The sequence below is a fragment of the Leptosomus discolor genome, chromosome 3 (assembly GCF_034619465.1).
Source record: "Leptosomus discolor isolate bLepDis1 chromosome 3, bLepDis1.hap2, whole genome shotgun sequence".
NCBI classification, from domain to species: Eukaryota; Metazoa; Chordata; class Aves; order Leptosomiformes; family Leptosomidae; genus Leptosomus; species Leptosomus discolor.
This window is the reverse complement of record NC_141393.1, coordinates 3,213,769-3,232,435: the sequence shown is the minus strand read 5'-3', so window position 1 is coordinate 3,232,435 and position 18,667 is coordinate 3,213,769. Positions and strand designations below refer to the sequence as shown.

Genomic DNA, 18,667 nt, shown 5'->3' with positions numbered 1-18,667 from the left:
ATCAACCAAACTTGTGTCTTTTAAAAAAGGATAATGGGATTGTTTGACAAGACTTGCTGTCCACAAAACCGTGCGACTTGACAGCACTTACAGCCTTTGGTAAAATCAGAGCCTATTACCCAGCCCTAATGACTTAAGCATATTTAAAAGTTTCCCCTCACAGCCTCCTTTTTACCGAAGGAGTAGGAAGTATTTCGCCCTCACTGAAATATTTGGCTGTGTTATCCTGAGAGTTTTTAAATAAGGAACAGGAATATTTATTTAATGTCTGGCTTTTTTCTGTACCATGTTATGGTCTTCTCCTAGCTCTTGCTGCTACAAGCCACAGATTCGTACTGGTGCCTTTCACATCACTTATCAGTCATCTGCCCATGCCAGCATCCAATATACCCTCAAAGCTCCCCAAAATCTCGATTCGCCCATTTGTTGTATTTTTAACCTTTTAATTTTATTTCCACTTCCTGACCGCAGACACCTCCCCTTCGGCCTTCCAGGATGGTGGTGAGGACAGCAATTCTCTTTCTATGTTGGAAGGCAAAAGTAAAAGAGCTGTAAGCTGCTCCCAACTGCATTTTTACAGCCTGTTTTGCTCTCTGCCTTTTTCCACTTTGGGAAGCTCTCAAACCCCTATCCAGCTACCACCTAACCTACTGTGGACGCCAGCTGGAAGCTGGACCAAGCCATTGGGATGGCCAGTGAGCGTCTGGTTAAAGGAATGACTTGTGCAGGATAAGGCCAGAGCCCCACAGAAGGTGTTTTTGCCTTCTCTTCACCACCCCGATCACGCAACGAGCCCTGCAGCTCCACTGCGGCGTGAGGACGTGTGGGGACCACACAGCATCGCTGCCTCCATCCCCTCAGGCCCCACTCCCTGGCTCACAGGGTCTCACAGACCCCCGAAAGCTTCCAAACCCTGTTCAACCCCCTTCCCAGCCTCCCGGGTGCAGAGGATATGGTGAAGCTGTAATCAAAGCCATACAAAATCACGACTCGATCTGGAGTCACTGGAGCTTTGGTGAGCTGCCACAGCCGTGCCATGGGTACCTTCTGCCCTCCTATCTTCTGCTTTCTCTCTTTTCACTCATATTCCCTCTCCTCCTGGAAGGGGCTGTCACGGCCAACTATCCTCCTACCCTCTGGTGTCCAGAGCAAGCCGGCATCTGCTCGACACTCTCCCTTTTTTTTTGCACGCCAGCTTTTCACAGGTTGGGAAGCAGCAGGGTGAACAGATGTCACCTATTTGAAGTTAAAATCCCACTTAAACCGAGCCTTCCCCCAGCTCTGTTGTCACTCGCAAGAGCTCTGAGCTAATCCCTGTCCTTTCATTTCGCCAGGAGCAGGGATTCCCAGGGCAGGCGGGTTCAAACCTCTCAGAGCAAAGGCTGGGCAGAGTCCCTGGGCAGCCAGGGTGACAAACCTGCTGCCAAACCTGACTGCTTTCCAAGCCCAGCAGGACATCTGGCAGGGCAGGGCAGAGCTCTCAGGATGGCAGAGGTTCAGAGAGAAAAGAAAGAGAGATGTTAGTTGTATCTGGAAGCCTCTTGGGGAGGGGTAAGGAAGCACAAAGCCTTTCCTTCATGCAGCTGAGCCTGTCCCCAGGCATCGCCATCGCCTCCCGTCCTGCAAACTGCAGTGACACCTCGTGGTGAAGGCAACCGGCTCGGGGCCAAGGGACATGTGCTGGCCAGGACCCTCGGACTCACCTGGAAAGGTTTCAGGAATGTCTCCTCCATGGCCAGCCGGCCGTACTCGGTGAAAAGCTGGAAAGGGAAGCAGAGAACAAGAGGACTGTCAGCTCATCAGTCCGCACGGCCAGGCAGAGGGCTGTGGGCCACACAGGCAGCAAGGGAGGGTTGTTGACTCGGGGCTGACAGCACCATTTGCAGAGCTGGAATACAAACTGGCTGGCTGTGTGGTGTTGGTTCACATCTGAGGGGCACAGGGAGCTGTTGTGGACAATCGCCACCCTGAGCCCTCACGTGAAAGATCGCAGCCTAGAATTTTTGGCTGCTAAAGCTGTGAAAAATGGCTCAAATCAGCTGCTTGCTGTTGCTTTCATATCAACTAGAAACTTCATGTGCTACAGGGGACTGCTGGAGCCCCGCTCTCTCTAAACACTCCAGAAAGAAGCGGAAATGAATTCAGAAATAAGTACTTTCCCTGCAAACCCCCACTGTGCAAAGGCTGTAAGATCAGCCTAACGGCAACATTTGAAGGCTCTCCAGTCTCTCTGGACTGTAATTTCTAACTGAAGGCACAATAATGTATTTCACAGATGCCTAGAAATGGGTCAACATGTTAAACAATAACAGCTTAAAATCCAAAGTGAAAGATCAGAGTTGCACTGGGTAAGTTCAATGTCAAAAAGGCATCATTGTTATAATTTTTTACTGACTGAAATGATACGGAAGTCTTTGAACGCTGGGATTTCCAGCTGGACTTCTGCTTTTCTTTCCTTTTTCTCAAGCTCCTGGAGAAACCTACCTAACCAATCAATCAATCAATCCATCACCTAAACAGAAGAGAAAGCTAGAGGTAACACCAGGAAATGGGCAGGACACCTGTGCCACAAAAATCCCATTAGCTGCTTGTCTCCCAACAGTAATTACCCTTAGGGGTCATCTGGGTTGAACCAGTACCAGATGTCACTATCCAGGCTTAGAAACCAGTTCCCAATTTCTTTAGGCTTCTCCTAACAATGCAGAGATCCTGTCCTACCGTGTGAACAGTAAAACTTCTGCCTTCAGCTTCCCCATCACTGCAGTCAAACAAGCACTTCTACTGCCCCTACTCCTGGAGCAGCGGACAGACGCTCCCAGCAGCAGGAGTACAGCCAATACCTGGTTAACTGCCCTGGGTCCCTCTGTACTGCCACCTCTTTAGCCCCTTGCTGCAAGCCACTGCGTGTTTCCAGCCCCATGGGTCAGTCCTGGCCTCTGATGGGTCTCTGCCCCTCAAGGAACCCCAGTATAACCCCATGGAAGGACATACAGGCCAGCGTGAGCTGTATCCAGACTGTTGGGCAGACCTGGGATGGGTGCCTCACACCAACACGGTCCGTAATGGGACAACTACACAGTCTGTTGGATGCTCCTCGAACCTCACCCTTAGAAAGTCAACTCAACCCTCTCTGCCTGCAGCACCAGCCACGACCACTGGTCCCGTGCACTGCGGGCACACGAAAAGATAACGCTCCCCACTCTGCAGCAGCCTTGTACACCGCTGAAGACCGTCACTACCTCCCCTCTCAGTCACTTCTGTCTCCTGGCTCAACCTTTCAGCCTCTCTGTGCCCTCCAGCCACCCGCCGCAGCACAAAGCACAGCCGTGGGCCCTTTCCAGCTCCACAGGCAACCAGCCTCGAGGAAGACACGTGCTCCAGAGACAGGAACAGTCCCCCCTGGCAAGTGTCCCGCTGACTGCTCTGCCAAAGGACCCAGCCCCCAGGAGCCACACTATGAGAGCGCAGGGAAGACAGGTTTCAACCCAAGCGACAGTTCCTCCCTGCCCAAGATTCAAAATGAAAGCTGGGAAAATGAAAAACACTTTGTGGCTACGAATGCAAAAGCACTTTTCCAGAGCAACGCAGCTTGCAAGTGTGGAGCAGTCCAGGCACCCCAGTGATGCAGAGCATTGGGGCCAAGGGTCTTACCTGCAAGTGCTGCAGATCATCCTCCTGCACGTTCTGGGACAAGTTGTAAACCTGCATTTAAAAACAAGAACTTCAGAGCACTCAGAATGGCCTGTCCTTCGGACAACGTGTGGGTCTGTGTGGTTAAAGCCTACGACATTGCCATGGGGACACAGCCAAAGTCCCAGCTGGCCCGTGGTGCCAGCACAAGACAGGCCCCAAGCGCAGCTGTACTGCTGGACAGACTCACACTGTCGGACAGACAGGCACTGCTGCTCCCTGTGCATGGGAGCCCCAGGGGCTGTCATGCCCTGGCCCTGAAGCCTGTCAGGTCCAAATAATGTTCCTCCTTCCCCATTTTGATGAGGCGCTGAGCTCTGCACCGAGACACAGCTTCCATCCCCTTCAAACCGTCCCCCATGAGCAAAGGCTGGATGGTGGGAAGGGAAGCCCTAACAGGCTACGTGGTGGTTGGTGTGCAAACACCTCCAGCCCAGAGGTTTCTCCAGCAGCAGCGAGACAAAAGCACACCCGGTTCCCCAGATCAAGGTCCTTTCTTCTCTGGTAGCTGGAAGCAAAGGGGTGTATCTGCTGCTGCCCCTGCTCTTGGGGTGAGATGAGGAGAGGAGCCTGCACCCTGGGATGATGGAGTGACCTTGGGTGAATCCTGCACTCAGTGTCTCTCCCACCAAAGGCTCTGGCGAAGCTGCCGTGTTAGCCTGGTGCCAAGCTACTATTTTTTTGGCACTGCCTTTTAGGAAGCGATTCCTGGAGACATCCCCCTTCTTACCTGTATCGAGCTGATCATTGTGCTAAGGGCAAACACGGTGGCTGAATCCCGCAGGGTGGACTGGCTGTCAAAGGTCCCCTGCGTGTCCATCAGCAACACTGCGACCTGAGAGGCAGAAGGCTCCACGTCAGCTTGGATGCACCCGTTCAGCATCTGCATCCAAGCAAAATCACTCCCAAATGCCAAAGGGGGTGTGTGTGGGGGGGTGAATGTCAGCTGCAGTTGTGCTGGGAATCTCACTGCTCCTGCCTCAGACCTAGCACTGGTGGAGGACAAAGGAAAAGAGCAGCCCCAGTCACTCTTGACAGCTTGATGACTCCAGCAGGCAGCGAAAGGGATGCTATGCAAGGCAGAGGAGGGAAGTGCTTTGCTCCTCAGATACTTGCTGTCAGTGCAGATGGGTCTTTTCCTGAGTCTGCATTGGCTTCACGTCACAGAAGCCAAACACGGCAGCATATTGCACCTCCTTAACGCAAAACACACTCAGGCAGTATTAGGAATCACACCGTGAATAGTTCAGCGTCACTTTGGCATTGGGCTCTTTAACAAAGAGTAGATGAATACAAATATTCCTGCCTGTAAGCTGAATTTGCCCCAAAATCCAGTTTGAGTTGTATTTGACTACCCTGCGTGAAGACACTCCGTTTTACAGCTACTGCCCTAGGAAAGGGGAGTAGTTTGCAAGGACCTCAGACTCAGGATCCCTGAGAGCAGCAGATAAATAAATTCTGGGCTGCCCAGAGTTAGAGGGACACCTAGAGAGCACATTAGGGATACCTAGATATCATATCAACTCATTGCATTAAACCCATTCATGCTAATTTAGGGATATGGAACTGAAGACCTTCTCTAAGGCTCTTCTTGAGCCACCTACGACAAGGCAGGAGAGTCTTACAAAAGCTGGAAGAGAAAAGTGAGCTGACCAGCAACAGACAGCTGTGCAACAGAGAAGCACACACCTTTTTACCATCAGGCTTGTCCACCAGGAAAACCTCGCTCCATATCTGGATGCCGGTTGTCTCCCGTTCAGACCCTCCCCTCCAGGAGAAGCCAGTCAGAGGCTCGTTGTAATCTCCAACCCAGTCCACTGCTTCCTGCAGGCAGGAACAGAAGAAGTTGCTGGAGTTCTCGCATCTCAACTTTGGTTTTACGTTTTTCCTCTGCGCTGCCTCCACCCCAGTGCTGGCAGGGGGTAGCCCCTATCAGAGAGGTTTCCTACAGGGCAGCAAATGGGAACATCTCTGCTCCAAAGTCAAGAGTCCACTAGACACTCACATGGCGCACAGGGCTGGGAAAGGATCTGCTCTATTTCATTTTGTGAAGCCCATGCTAATGAGAAGCTTGGGCATTCCTAGACCCCCAAGCCGGTGTCCTGTCCAGCTCATCCCTGGGTAGAACATGGGAGACATGGACAGCAGCACCATAACCCTGGGAAGAGCCAGCTGAGCTGGAGCCGTACCTTATTGTACATGTACCGCAGCATGAAATCCATCAGGAAAGATTTTCCTTTTCTAAAAGCTCCAGCAACGGACACAGCCACGACCTCTTTATCTCTGACAGCCTCTGAGAGGAGGATGCGGTTCAGCGCAGCTTCATCCAGTTCAAAGGAATGGTCATCTTTGACAATGAGGACTTGCACTGGCCCTGCCTTCCTCACGGACTCCTCCTCCTCTGAGCTCCACTCGTAAGTCTTCTCTGCAAAGCTACCTGCATAAACAAGTAAAACAAGAGCTGTTAGGTTCCTTCTTCTGCAAAGTGCAGAATCACAGGCAGCAGGGCTGGACAGGGTGGTAACAGCCCAAAGATCCATCCCAAAACAGCATCGTTCCCAGCAGATGCCTGTTGAAACTGTCCTCAGACATCTCGATGGAGACTCCATGCCACTTTGGGGCCACCTGTCACAGAATCACAGCATGTCAGGGGTTGGAAGGGACCCTGAAAGACCATCCAGTCCAACCTCCCTGCCAGGGCAGGACCCCCTAGAGTAGGTCACACAGGAACGCGTCCAGGCGGGTTTTGAATGTCTCCAGAGAAGACTCCACCACCTCTCTGGGCAGCCTGTTCCAGGGCTCTGTCACCCTCACAGGGAAAAAGTTTTTCCTTATGTTCATGTGGAACCTCCTGTGCTCCAGCTTGCACCCGTTGCCCCTTGTCCTGTCATTGGCCATCACTGAGAAGAGCCCGGCTCCATCCTCCTTGCCCTTTACATATTTATATCCTTGTGGAAGAGGTTGTTATAAGGGTGGAAGGCCTGTCTGACTGTGGTAAGATTCCCTGCTGGAATCTCCCTTGACAAAACACACCCATTTCTTTTTGTCCTACAAGAGCTGACGTGGAGAACAGATCACTCTCTTCTTGCCTGTGACAACTTCTTACATACACAAAGACTGCCATAACACCTCCCTTAGCTTTTTCTCTGTTAGAAAAGAGAAGTCCAAGCCCCCCAATCACCCCTTGCTACCACATCGTCCAGGCATCTGACCGCTCTCCTCCGGACGCTCCCCACCAGGTCTTTCCTGAAGGGTGTCTCCAAAATGGATGCAGCATTCAAGCTGAGATGTCTGTACCTCGTGTCTCTACCAGAGGACACTGCCTTTGTGCATCCTGTGCGACTGCTGTTTCTGTAGCAACTGCAGAGCCCCGCTCCATCTGCAGTCTGCTCAAAGCGTCATCTGCTGCTTCTGCCACCGACCTCGTCGACAGCCTCCCCCGAGACAGCCCCAGCAGGAACCAGGCCACCAAGACACATGCCTAGCCTGACAAAAGACACTTCTTCACTCCCAAGTGGAAAGCATATGCAAAGCACACGCACTGCTCACTTTCCCGCTTCGAAATGGCAAGGTTCCCCGCGGAGCCGCTCCCCGGCACAGAGGCGAGCGCTGCCCAGGCTGTGTGGCGTTCGTACGGCCTTACATGAGGGTCCCACCTCCCCGCCAGGACCGGGCAGAGGTGACAAGGATGATGCTGCAGAGGAGCCTTTGGAGGGGCCGGGCAGGGACCCATCGTTGGGTGGCTGCATCTGCTCGGCAATGGCAGGACAGCAGGCAGATACGTACCACCGGCGTGACCCTCCAGGCCGACGCAGCTGAGGTGACCACAGCTTTTACTGGCCTCGTGGTCCGTTTGGGCTGCTCGGTGGACCTGCCACAACACGGGAGACAGAGGCCTTTTCAGACCTGCCATCCACAGACACTGCAGCCCCGGGGTTGGCAAAGAGCAGGCCAGCTCCAGTAATTTTCCTTTCGTTATCTCCAAACTTCCCAGCACAGGAAAGAGATGCTGAAAGTAATTAATCACGCCAGTCAGCTCACCTACAGCCATGTGAAATCTCCTTGCCAGCAGGGAAGGGAGCACGGGGTGGAAAGTTCCTCCGCATTTCTACAAAAACTTCCCCGTTTGTTGGCTCAGGCTGCAGCTTTCCAAACGTGGTAGCCTCAAGTTAAATCTCCTCAGTCTCTGTTTCAGACCCTGACCTCGGGGACCCAGTTTTCAGTCAGTCTCAGCTGTTTCAAAGCACAAGGACTATGCGTGCACATGCTAAAAGGCAAGCTATAAATACCAAGAGGAATGGAGTTTGCCCATTCTGGCCTCTTTATAAAGAAGCCTCCAGCAGCAACTTCGTACTTTAAATAACAGCAGCGCTTTTGTACGAGTTTCTGATTTCCTATGATCCTGCAACGAAATATCAGGATCATTAAGCCTGGTTGCTAGGGGATTTCTGGTGGCTCTCGGACATATACTACGAGCTTTCTTTGCTCACAGTTGAAAGACAAAGATCTTTTCTTCCCGATGCTTGGAGGGTTGTTTTTTTTTTAGCAAAACAAAAGTCCCAAATGCTCTGAAAAGCTAGATTCTCCCGCAGACTGCAGCAGCGAGGGACCAGCAGCACCAAACTCCCTTCAAACACTGCCTAGGGGCCTCCAGGAAAAAAAAAAAAAAACCCAAAACCTTCCCATTTCAAATACACGGACCCAGGATCCAGGCACACATCGCCAAATGACTTGAAAAATGAAGGCCCCTGCGAGCAGTCAGTCCTCTGGCTGCACACACCAAGCACCGCTTCCAGCATTAAGATCTTCCCAACAAGTAGGTATGGATGGGTGCCAAAGGGCACAGGCTCGTGTGCTCTTTTTAAGCACTGCCATGCTGCAAGTGCCACATAAAAGTCTACAATAGGAAATACCTCCTCTCCCGTGGTGTTCCCCAACGCCCTGCTCAGCTAATTCCAATTTTTTTTGCCTTTTACATAGAAAGGACAGCGAGAGGTCCCTGTATAGGATGTGACTCATGGCAGAGGCAAGAAAAAGTCTGTAAATCGAATTAAATCTAAACATTTCTGACTCCAGCCAAGCCATGAGGGGTGCTGGTGAAGTACCTGTGCCACCTCCCCGGACCAGACGAGTCCCACCACCAGGCAGGCAGACAGAGGGTGAGGGGAACCAGCATTTTAGTGGTCCCACACCAGCAGTGATGGGAGCTGCAGCCCCAGCGCCCAGCTGGGTACCGGGATGGGCACAATCCCTGCTGTCTGCGGGCTTCAAGGCCAGGGAAAGGCAGCACGGATGCCCCCAGCTCAGACAGCTGAATGGACTGCCAGTCCTGGCCGAGGATCCGAGCACATTGATGGGACTGAGGAGAGTCCCTCCCATCCTGCTACCAGCTGGTCCCAGATTCCTCCTCCTGCTGCTGCTGGTGGCTGGATGAGATCTCCCAGGTTTTCCCCCGCCTCCGGTTCAGCTGCTGGGAAAAGCAGCAACCAGTGCAGAGGAGAAGAGATGGCGTTGTCCCTTCAAAACATCAGAACCTCTAAGGAGAAGATCTTTTTTTAGCAGATACTGACAGATTTGGGGAGAATGTCTCCAGACACAGGTAACAGTCCAAAGCAGCCACGGTGTCCTCAGGGATGTCCTTGCTTCCATCACCTGAACACAGGAAAGCCAGGCTGTTTGCACCACAGGGGCAAAATACAAACTATCACGAGCAGGATATGTTGATTTCCCAGTTCAGGGGAGATATCAAGAGAAAAGGCATGATATTAAGCTGGTCTCTGAACTAGTTTCAGCCCTGTTATCTCTGCTTCTTTCATGTATGCCATGTGCAGACAAAGCTATCTTTCATATTTACTTCCACGTGATGAAACTTCCACGTTCTGTTTATTAGATTATCTGCCACACTGGAGAGCCAGAGATTATTTTATAAGATGACTGCGCATTACTGGAAATCAATTATTTTACTGGGTCTTTCCGCCATAAATTAGTTATCTTCTTTGAAGGAAGTTGCACCTGGCAATGGCAAAACATCATCTGGCCAAAAGGGAAAGGAAGGAGCTTTCCTAAACACATTCTTGTTTTCACTCATTTTCTAACTTGACTCCTCCTTTCTGTCGGCTTTCTCCGGCGCCTTGCAATTACGTCAATTCTCAAGCTGCTCATTCAGAAATTGCCAGGATACAGTTCCTTTTCCCCATTTCATAACAGCTCATTTCCATGACTCTGAAGCGGGGTGGAACCAACGTCTCTTTTTCCATATGGCGATTCAAAGCGGGACGGTGAAGGAGATCTGAATTTGCATTCATACCTACTGGGCTGTCAGACAGCAGCAAGGCAAGAGCCCCACTCATGCAGACAGCCCCATAATTCACTTTGTTAGAGTCTAAGGAAAAAAATAAAGCATTCTTCAACTGCTCTAGGACTTATTTTTGGTTAAAATTAAGTCAGTCAAACCAGCACATTTCACATTGTGCCTGTGTACAGACGGACAGCCGATGTCTGATGTATTTCAGCTCTTACAGAAGAATAAATTAGATAAATTACATCTCACTAATTATGCAACACACCTTTGGTGAGTGCTTGCTTAAGCCTGTTCTTCTTTAGCTATGGAAGAACAGGTCAGGGAAATGCTGACTGCTTTCCAGAGCCCAGCTAACCATGTCAGCTTTTTCCTTAAATGAGTTTGCGCAATTACATACATTTCATTCCTGAGAATGAAACGCAGCCGTGACCCATCGTCTGTACAAACACAGGCTGCCTAACCAGACCCTGAGAAAGCCAATCTGCCAGCCCTGCTCTTACATCCCGGGAGCCTTACCTATCCAAGCGCTGCCCACGAAAAACAGAGGCTGCAGCCTGAGCCTCGATCCTCCCCCCCTCTAAAATACACAGATGACGTGCGGTGCTGCTATTTTGAAGGTATTTGAATCAAGTTAACTTTACCGCGTGGAAAACCAGCAACTACCAAGGAGACAAAATAAAGGTTTGATGGGAAGCTTTAACTTTTTGTTCTTTCCCTGGAATGGAGCATCCCTGTGTTGAAGGGGCTGGGTTGCTTACCAGCGGCCCTCTAGGGATTAATTTGATCAGCAGCGATAGCTGTGCGGATCCTTTCTGAAGCTGTGTCCACCCCAGCTGTTTACATTACAAACATAGCACAGTGCCACCAACGACACCACGGGCCAAGCGCTGAACAGACCTTACACTCAGGCTTGAGCCCTCTGCACGTTCTCCAGAGAGCTTCAGCTTCCAGGAAGCTTATCTGCCCGCCGCAAACAGCCCTGGCAAAGAAAGACATCTCTCCGCAAGCTGCAGTGTCCCTTGCACTTATCACATTCAGCGCAGCTGCTGCTGTGACACGAGCTCTGCTCACTCTATTCATGCCGAACTACCTCTGCCAACGATCATCAGCAAGGCTCGGAGGAGGCCGGGAGAGGCAGCATCGCTTTGAGCATGCACCAGCCACCCTCTCCTTCTCTCCGAGGCGGGCTTGCGCAAAGCACTGCATCTCATCCGGCTAACGAGGGGAAAATGAGAAAAAAAGCATCGAAGCAACGCGTAGATCCTGGACAGCTGGGGCGGAGGGGATGGTGTGAGCAATAACCTGTATCAATCCTGCACGAAGGACACACGGGAGAGCACAGCCGCACCCCGAAGCGCTGACACGGCCAGGGGAGCCTGGCCTGGCCAGCTATGAGTTAGCAAATTCCCTCAGCGCGAGGCTGCCGTAAGGCGTCTAGACTGAGGTGCTCCTGGGAGACAGCGTCTTCGAGAAGACAAAGCAGGGAAGCCTGGCTGGGTAAAGCCCTCTCTTACACCCATCGCTGCTCTGCAACCTGTCCTGTGCCGCGCTCTCAGAGGGTTCCGAGCCAGCAGGTCAGAAAGCCTCCTGAGATGGGTTTAACAACACCCACGCACCCACCTCCCCCTTCTACGTCCTACCTGTACCTCCAGGGCACGGCTGGCCACATGGCCAAGGAGCCCTCCTCCACCATGCTCACGCCTCTGCTGGGATATGTAGCACCCTCACGGAGTCAGAGGATTCCAGGAGCCAAGGAGGGGCAACGCCAGGCGCTGGCCATCAGCAGCACCCACTGACCAGAGCCACCCAGCCCCCCTGAAGCGGCACACGTCCACGTGTCCCTCCCTCAGACCCCAGCCTTGCCCGCTGCTTCCTTACGCCTGGGGCTGGCGGTCTGGGAAATGCAGCAGTGACTGGGAAGCCCAGCCAGACCTTCTCATGCCAGAGTGGGAAATCGCTTACACCTCCCCGAACTGGATGCACAGATGCAATCACAGCTCTGTCACAAACCAAGGTGCAAAGCAGGGTCTTGATTTCTGTGGAGATGATGGGTAAATGACAGAGCCTGCGATGAACATCTCCACCCAGGGAGCTGCAGGGCATTGCTTAGAAAACTATCACGCAAAAAAAACTAGCCCTGTCCTTTGGCAAGCAAGTATGGCAGGTAAAGGGCCACGCTTGGTAGTCATTTGAGGTCTTGTTTGGGATCCCAAGCTACCCTCTCTGAAGTTGGGGTGAACTCTTCTACCCCAGCTGCACAGCAGCATTAACACCTCTGCCCAATGCAATCTGCACCCCACTTCTCTGCCCCCCAGGATGCTCGCAGCAGGGAGCCAAGTAGGGTGGCGACCGCTGCCAGGCTTGTTACTCATCCTTTGCTTTTTTTGGAGCAGTGGTAAGATGTAGAGAGCACCTTCCTCCCGCCAGCCCTGAGTCACTCAGCTGGCAGGAGAGCCGCTTCAGCTACAGCGTGGCCAACTCAGCCCCTTTTCGCTTTGGCAGTCGAAACAAGGAGATGAATGATTAAGCTGATAACACGAGTGGTTTGGGACCTTCCTGCACAAAAGACTGCTGACAGAAACAAGAGCTCGGATGATTAGTGGCCACCAAACCCGTCTGTTACAACAGTCAACACCTCAAATGCCAAAGTCCAACGTGAAACGTTTTAACACCGCCACCTACTACCACTTACATGAAGCCACAGTGCCTCAGCTGGCTCTGAAATAGCAGCAAGGCCTACCGCTGTGACATTCCCAGGCTGAGCTCATCGCTGGCATGCTTCAGACACACGGGCACACGACTACCTTGGGAAGAAAGCAGATCAGACAAAGGTTTGTCTGGAAGTTTTTCAGGAAGATTGAGGTCACGTTAGCCGGTTACGTGGCTATGTCCGTGCCAGTTCATGTGCCAGGACTGGGTGACTCAAAGGCAAGGTGGGCAACTCTCAGAGGGAACCTTATTCCCAACCTGCGTTTGTCAAAAGACGTCGTAAAAAGAGTGCTACGAAAAGGCCATCATCTATTTATCAGGTACAAATCCTGGGCCTGCTCCCTCACCCACATTTAAGCCTAGCCAGACTCGGGTGTGACGTGATGACTGAAACGCATCTCACACGAATACGTCTCCAAAACTCTCCCTTCACCCCCAGCAGGCATTTGCTGCACGGTCCTTCATCCGCTCTGTTCGTCAGCAACCAGCTCCCCCTCCACCACCAGTGTTTGATTTAGTAATTCCTGACATTAAATTATTTTTATCTTTTTGTTGTTGCCATTGCCTGACAATAAAGTTCGGTAAATGCGCCACGAAATCCGAGGATATAGCATGAAAGGCATTTACACTCTGGAGAAAACGTTTATGTATATGGAGCACTTTAAATATATTTTACTGGCCTGGCAGAGTTCAGCGCCTTCTCTGGAGCCTCTACCCCATTTGGGAAATCTGTGTTCCGTTACTTCATTGCCGTAACACTTAGCCCTCCTTCAACTGACAGCAAATGTGAGCGTTTCTGGCAGGAACAAAGGACCTGGGGTCTCTCTAGACCGAAATGCCTTTTGGAGGTGATCCATGGGACATCTTGTGCCTCCCAGAGCATGATGATACCTGCACCAGACTCACTCCCCTGCTGAAGAAGGTTCCAGTTGATGGTGCAGAGGAGTTAATATAAGGCCTGCTGCCTAGGAACATCACCTAGGGCCTAAACTATGTACGCTGCATCTCACCCAGAGAAAATGCAGCAAGATACAACCAACTGCTGCTTCCCCCTCCCATCCATCAGGCACGCAGCCAACATGGAAGCCTCTTGTGGCATGGACACAACATGAAGCATGAAGAGGCCACCATGTCACCACTGTGAGGCAAGCTCAGGACATCTCGGTTCTTCCTCCAAAGGGGGAAAGGCAGGCGGATCTTGCTCCTTGCAAGGGATCAGCCCATGCTATTCAAATTCTTTGTACGATGCTGCTGCTTCAAAACCAAATCCTGGGCTGCATCAGGAGTAGCGTGGCCAGCAGGGCGAGGGAGGGGGTTCTGCCCCTCTGCTCCGCTCTGGTGAGACCCCCCCTGCAGGGCTGCCTCCAGCTCTGGGGGCACCAGCACAGCAAAGACACGGACCTGCTCGAGCGGGTGCAGAGGAGGGTCACGAAGATGCTCAGGGGGCTGGAGCAGCTCCCCTGTGAGGACAGGCTGAGAGAGTTGGGGGTGTTCAGCCTGGAGAAGAGAAGGCTCCGGGGAGACCTTACAGCGGCTTCCAGTGCTGAAAGGGGCTGCAGGAAAGGTGGGGAGGGACTTGTGATCAGGGGGTGCCGTGATAGGACGAGGGGTAACAGCTTTAAACTGAAAGAGGGAGATTTAGGTGAGATATTGGGAAGAAATTCTTCCCTGTGAGGGTGGTGAGGCCCTGGCACAGGCTGCCCAGGGAAGCTGTGGCTGCCCCCTCCCTGGCAGTGCTCAAGGCCAGGCTGGATGGGGCTGGGAGCAACCTGATCCAGCTAAAGATGTCCCTGCTCACTGCAGGGGGATGGAACTAGATGAGCTTTAAGGTCCCTTCCAACCCAGACCATTCTGTGATAAGATCAAGCACGATGTTCAGCAATTTGGTCTCTGGCTTGCAATGTTGTCTTGTCTCTTCTTTCGAGTCCCAACCCTTCATTTTCTTTTCTCGTTTACAAGCTGGTAATTTGGTTGTGAATCTTCTCATATCTAGTGGCTTTTTGTGTAAAGGCCCGCCTGTCTGAAACATCTCAGTTTTCACTTTTCAGGAAGTTCCCAGCATTCAGAGTCACAAAGAAATGCCAGTAAGTGGAATCTGAAAATCCACCATAAAAGGTCAGAAACCAAGTAACAAGCAGAAAGGATGTTAGCACTATTAGTTAAAAAAAAAAAAAAAAAAAAAAAAAAAAAAAGGACTACCAAAAAATCCTTTTCTTTCCAGTTTAACCCACTGCTATGCAGCCTGGAAGTGTGGCACCGATGATCTCAGCCTGGCCTGTGCTAGAGAGGAGTCCATTCTCCCCAAAACAGTTGCTCGGCCCTTCCTGGCAACCAGGTCCCTTTAAGACCTCTCATCAATCTCCCACCCAGTTTGAAAATCCTGAGCAAGAAGTACATATAACCTCTGTAACCCCTTTTAGGGTTCTGAAACGGAATTCTTGACGAGTGGGTCATCCCTATTACAACATGGGCCATGATGGGAAACACAAGAGATTTCACACTATTTGTTCCAGTCTGTGCTGTTCAAATGACCAACTGGGAGCAGAGAACTCCAACGGCTTCACTGCAACAGGGGAGCGGGCTGCTGAGCACCTCCAACTGCCAAGCCCAAAGAATGTCAGGAAAACATCGGTGTCACGTGCTACCAGCTGGCTGGACTTCACCGTGCCAATCAGGATTTAGACTAACAATCCTTACTTTGGGAAAAGCAGGGTCCCTGACTCTTACCAAAGAATTAAACATCTGCAGCTCCCTCAGTTGCTCACCCCTTGTGAGGTCTACACACCGCTTAGCACGTTCGGTAAGAGAGCCTTAAATGAGGCATAGCCTTATCCTGACCTTCTGCCCAGGGCTAAATCCTACGCTGGATGCATTACACGCCCCTACACGAGCTCCCGGGGCTGTATATATGCAACAGTAACCCCACTTTGAGAGCTGACCGGAGGCAACTTCTTCTGGGTGCCATGCACTCGCTCGCCCCGGTTTGCTCTGTGATCTTTAAAGAAGCAAATTATTTTTGTGAAACAAAGGAGAAGGGTTGCACTAAGCTGTTGCCTGTTTTCAGGCCTGACTAACCAGAGAGTAACTAGGACAAAGTTAGAGCCGTTTCAAAACAGCGTAATACTTTGAATGACCCATAAGCCCATTTTTAGAATGCCACGAGGACTTTCTGCCTTCGTTTGAGGAAAAGCCTGAGACTCCTCCTTTGCCAGCTAGGCTGGAAAACGTAGCAGTGGAAGAATCACCCCACGGACTGATGTCACCAGACAATGCTGCAGTCACTGGATGTAAACACATCTTTCAGAGCAATGAGGTTCTGCTGTATAAATGCACACATTTATTGAAGGGTTATTTATTTTTTTTCTCTCCTAGCAAAAAATACAGCCATTTTGCACTCTGATTTATTACCTGCAAGGTCACCCGGCCTGGCAAAGTGCCGGGAAATCGTTCTAGGAATAGGTAAACCTCTCTGGAAGACAGGGTGTGATTTTGACCTGTGGATGGGTCGCAGCAGATGGCGGCTGATCCCACAGAGATCCACTTGGATCCATGGATGGTTCCAGATTCTTGCAAAACTTACAGAGAAACTAAGGAAGAGCTCAGCAAATCAGTGACACATCACATTTCGCTCAAGGACAGCTTAGCAGCATGTTTAGACTGCGGGATGTGCCTAATTGTCCTGCTGGACCAAGGCTATGCTTTCCGAGACGATGTTTTCTCCATTTATATCCGTTTCGGTACCATTTGCATTTTCTTCTCATGCCATCAAGATCTGACAGGAAAGCACCAGCGTGTGTACGTGTGTGCAATACTCAGCACACACACAGCCAGGACTGACAGCTCTGTGAGACAAAGCTGAGAATGTCAGCATATTCACTGGGAAGTTTTCCCTCCAGTTTACCCAAGGGTCTAACGACCTTCGTCAAGAGCCACAGTTAAAAATGGCACTGATCAAATGAGCGCTGCTCATTTTCCCCTCGCTCTCTGGCAAACCTGCTCCGTTTGCTCAAATCACACACTCTGTTATCGGAATGCTTCTGCAAACATGTCCCTGAACTGTTAATCATTATCATGGGAAGCCCTACACTCATCTACACAAATTAGAATGTAATTTGTGTATCTAAACATCACAGCTCAGCTCACCTGCTCTGCCTGATGAGACAAGATACCGCGAGCACTGATGAGTGAGCTGACGTGGAATACAACTCAGGGAAAACGACAAATTACGCTCCTCAGCAGCCTCAAATAACGGCAAATGGCTGTAGAAAACCTGGTTTTCTACAGAAGAGGTAGTGCGTTCATGGAAGCCGGTACAGTGATATGTTGCTGGATGCAGAAGGCTCGGCCGCAGCCCCGCCTGTACATAGGGTAAAAGGCACCAGGAGCCCCTTTGCTTGCTCGGTGCAGCCCACCTGTGGGACCAGCTTCGGCCCCCCGTGGGGAAGCCGCCGCAGCAGCTACCGGCGGCTCCAGGCCTGCAGCTCCGGAGGAGAAGGGAAGCCTTGCAGGAAGGCGCTGCCGAACTTCCCCCTCCCCAAAATCCCGCTCTGCTCCCCAGCAATGCTGCTACCCGCTCCCCCGCGGGCTCAGGCGGGGTTTGTAAAGGGATGGCTTTAAAATGGCCCCTCTCTGGAGGGTGTGACACACCAACAAAGCCCTACAGCCTCCAGAAATGTCAAAAACCCTCCGGAGGAGCGACCTGCCGGGGAAGGCCAGCGGCTCCGTCCGAAGAAGGTGGGGTGAGCGGGACTCCCGCTCCCTGGCTGAGGCGGGGTGGTGGCTGAGGTGACATCCCCCGTCCGCACTGGCACTGAGGGTTAAGTGCTGCGGGGACAGCAGCGATGGGGCGAGGGACTTCAAGGCAGGCCGGAGGAGAGCCGGGGCGGCCGGAGGGCTCCCCACGGAGGCGGCTGCCGGGGCTGGCCTGGCCAGCCCCGTGTGGGGCGCCGGGCCCTGCCCACGCCAGGCCGCGGGCGGCGGCAAACCAGGGGCGCCTCGCCCGCCCCACACCCCAGCGAGGCTCCCGGAAAAAAAGGGCACCCCCCCGCCCAAACCCCCCCTCCCCGACCACGGAGGGGCCGCCGGACACCCCCGCCACCGTCTCCAGACCCCAAAAAGGGCGGCGGGGGAGGTAAAAGATGCCCGTGTGGCCCCACGGAAGGAGTGGGGAGAGGGCGGCCCTCCGCCCCCACAGGCCCCATGGTCCCCTCCCGGGCCGGCCGAGCTCACCCCGCCGCCTCCCCCCCTCCCCGCAGGCCCCGCGCCCGCCGGGCAGCGCCGCCGCCCCGCCCCGCCCCGGCGGCCCAGGCCCAGGCGGGGCCGGGCGCGCCCCCCGCCCCAGCGTGGAGCGGGGAACGGGCCGCGGGCGGCCGCAGGCCCGGCATTGTTCGCGGCCGCGGGGCGCGCCCGCCCCGCCCGGGATCGCTCTCCTTCCGCGGGAGCCCCCGCCGCCCACCCTACTCCCCCCCCCCTTCCCGCCGCCTACCCCAGCTGCTCCTCTCCCGGCGGTTCCGGGCCATGGCGGGGCTGCCCGGGCCGCGTCAGCTGCGGGAGGTTCTGTTCGCGCTCCGAGCCGCGCTGCGTCTGGCGCGGCTGCCGCGGTGGCGCGGGGCGGGCGGGGGAGCCGGCGGCAGCATCCCCGCCCGCCGCTACGGCGTGGCACGGCACGGCACGGCGGCCCGCCGCCCCCAAGGGGCACCCGCCCACGCCGCACCCGCCCACGGGCCTTCACATCCGGGGGGCACCCACGCTTGGGGTACCGGGCGTGGACACCCGTGGGTCAGGGTACCCCCAAGGGGCATTCACTTCCCTGGGTGGACACACTCGAGGGTCCGTGCCTCCCCCCCCGGGGCATCCGGCACCCCCGTGGGCACCCACCCACGGCAATGGTGAGGGGGATGCTGGGGGACCCGGCACAGCCAGAGTGTGCCCGTACCCAAGTCACCCCTACCAGGGTGCACTGGGTGG

At 53.4% G+C, this 18,667-nt stretch overlaps 1 protein-coding gene across 1 annotated transcript in view; it reads right to left on the bottom strand.

The window, feature by feature from the left end:
* Nucleotides 1-18,219, bottom strand: part of ATL1 (atlastin GTPase 1) — a 33,130-nt gene extending 14,911 nt beyond the window's left edge. The window contains exons 1-6 of the mRNA XM_086462077.1: nucleotides 18,186-18,219; nucleotides 5,880-6,127; nucleotides 5,380-5,514; nucleotides 4,421-4,525; nucleotides 3,652-3,702; nucleotides 1,704-1,760 (exon numbers count right to left, since the gene is read on the bottom strand). Coding sequence (XP_086318203.1) covers nucleotides 1,704-1,760; nucleotides 3,652-3,702; nucleotides 4,421-4,525; nucleotides 5,380-5,514; nucleotides 5,880-6,127; nucleotides 18,186-18,219 — 630 coding nt within the window. The remainder of the gene's footprint in view (nucleotides 1-1,703; nucleotides 1,761-3,651; nucleotides 3,703-4,420; nucleotides 4,526-5,379; nucleotides 5,515-5,879; nucleotides 6,128-18,185) is intronic.
* Nucleotides 18,220-18,667: the final 448 nt, after the last annotated feature.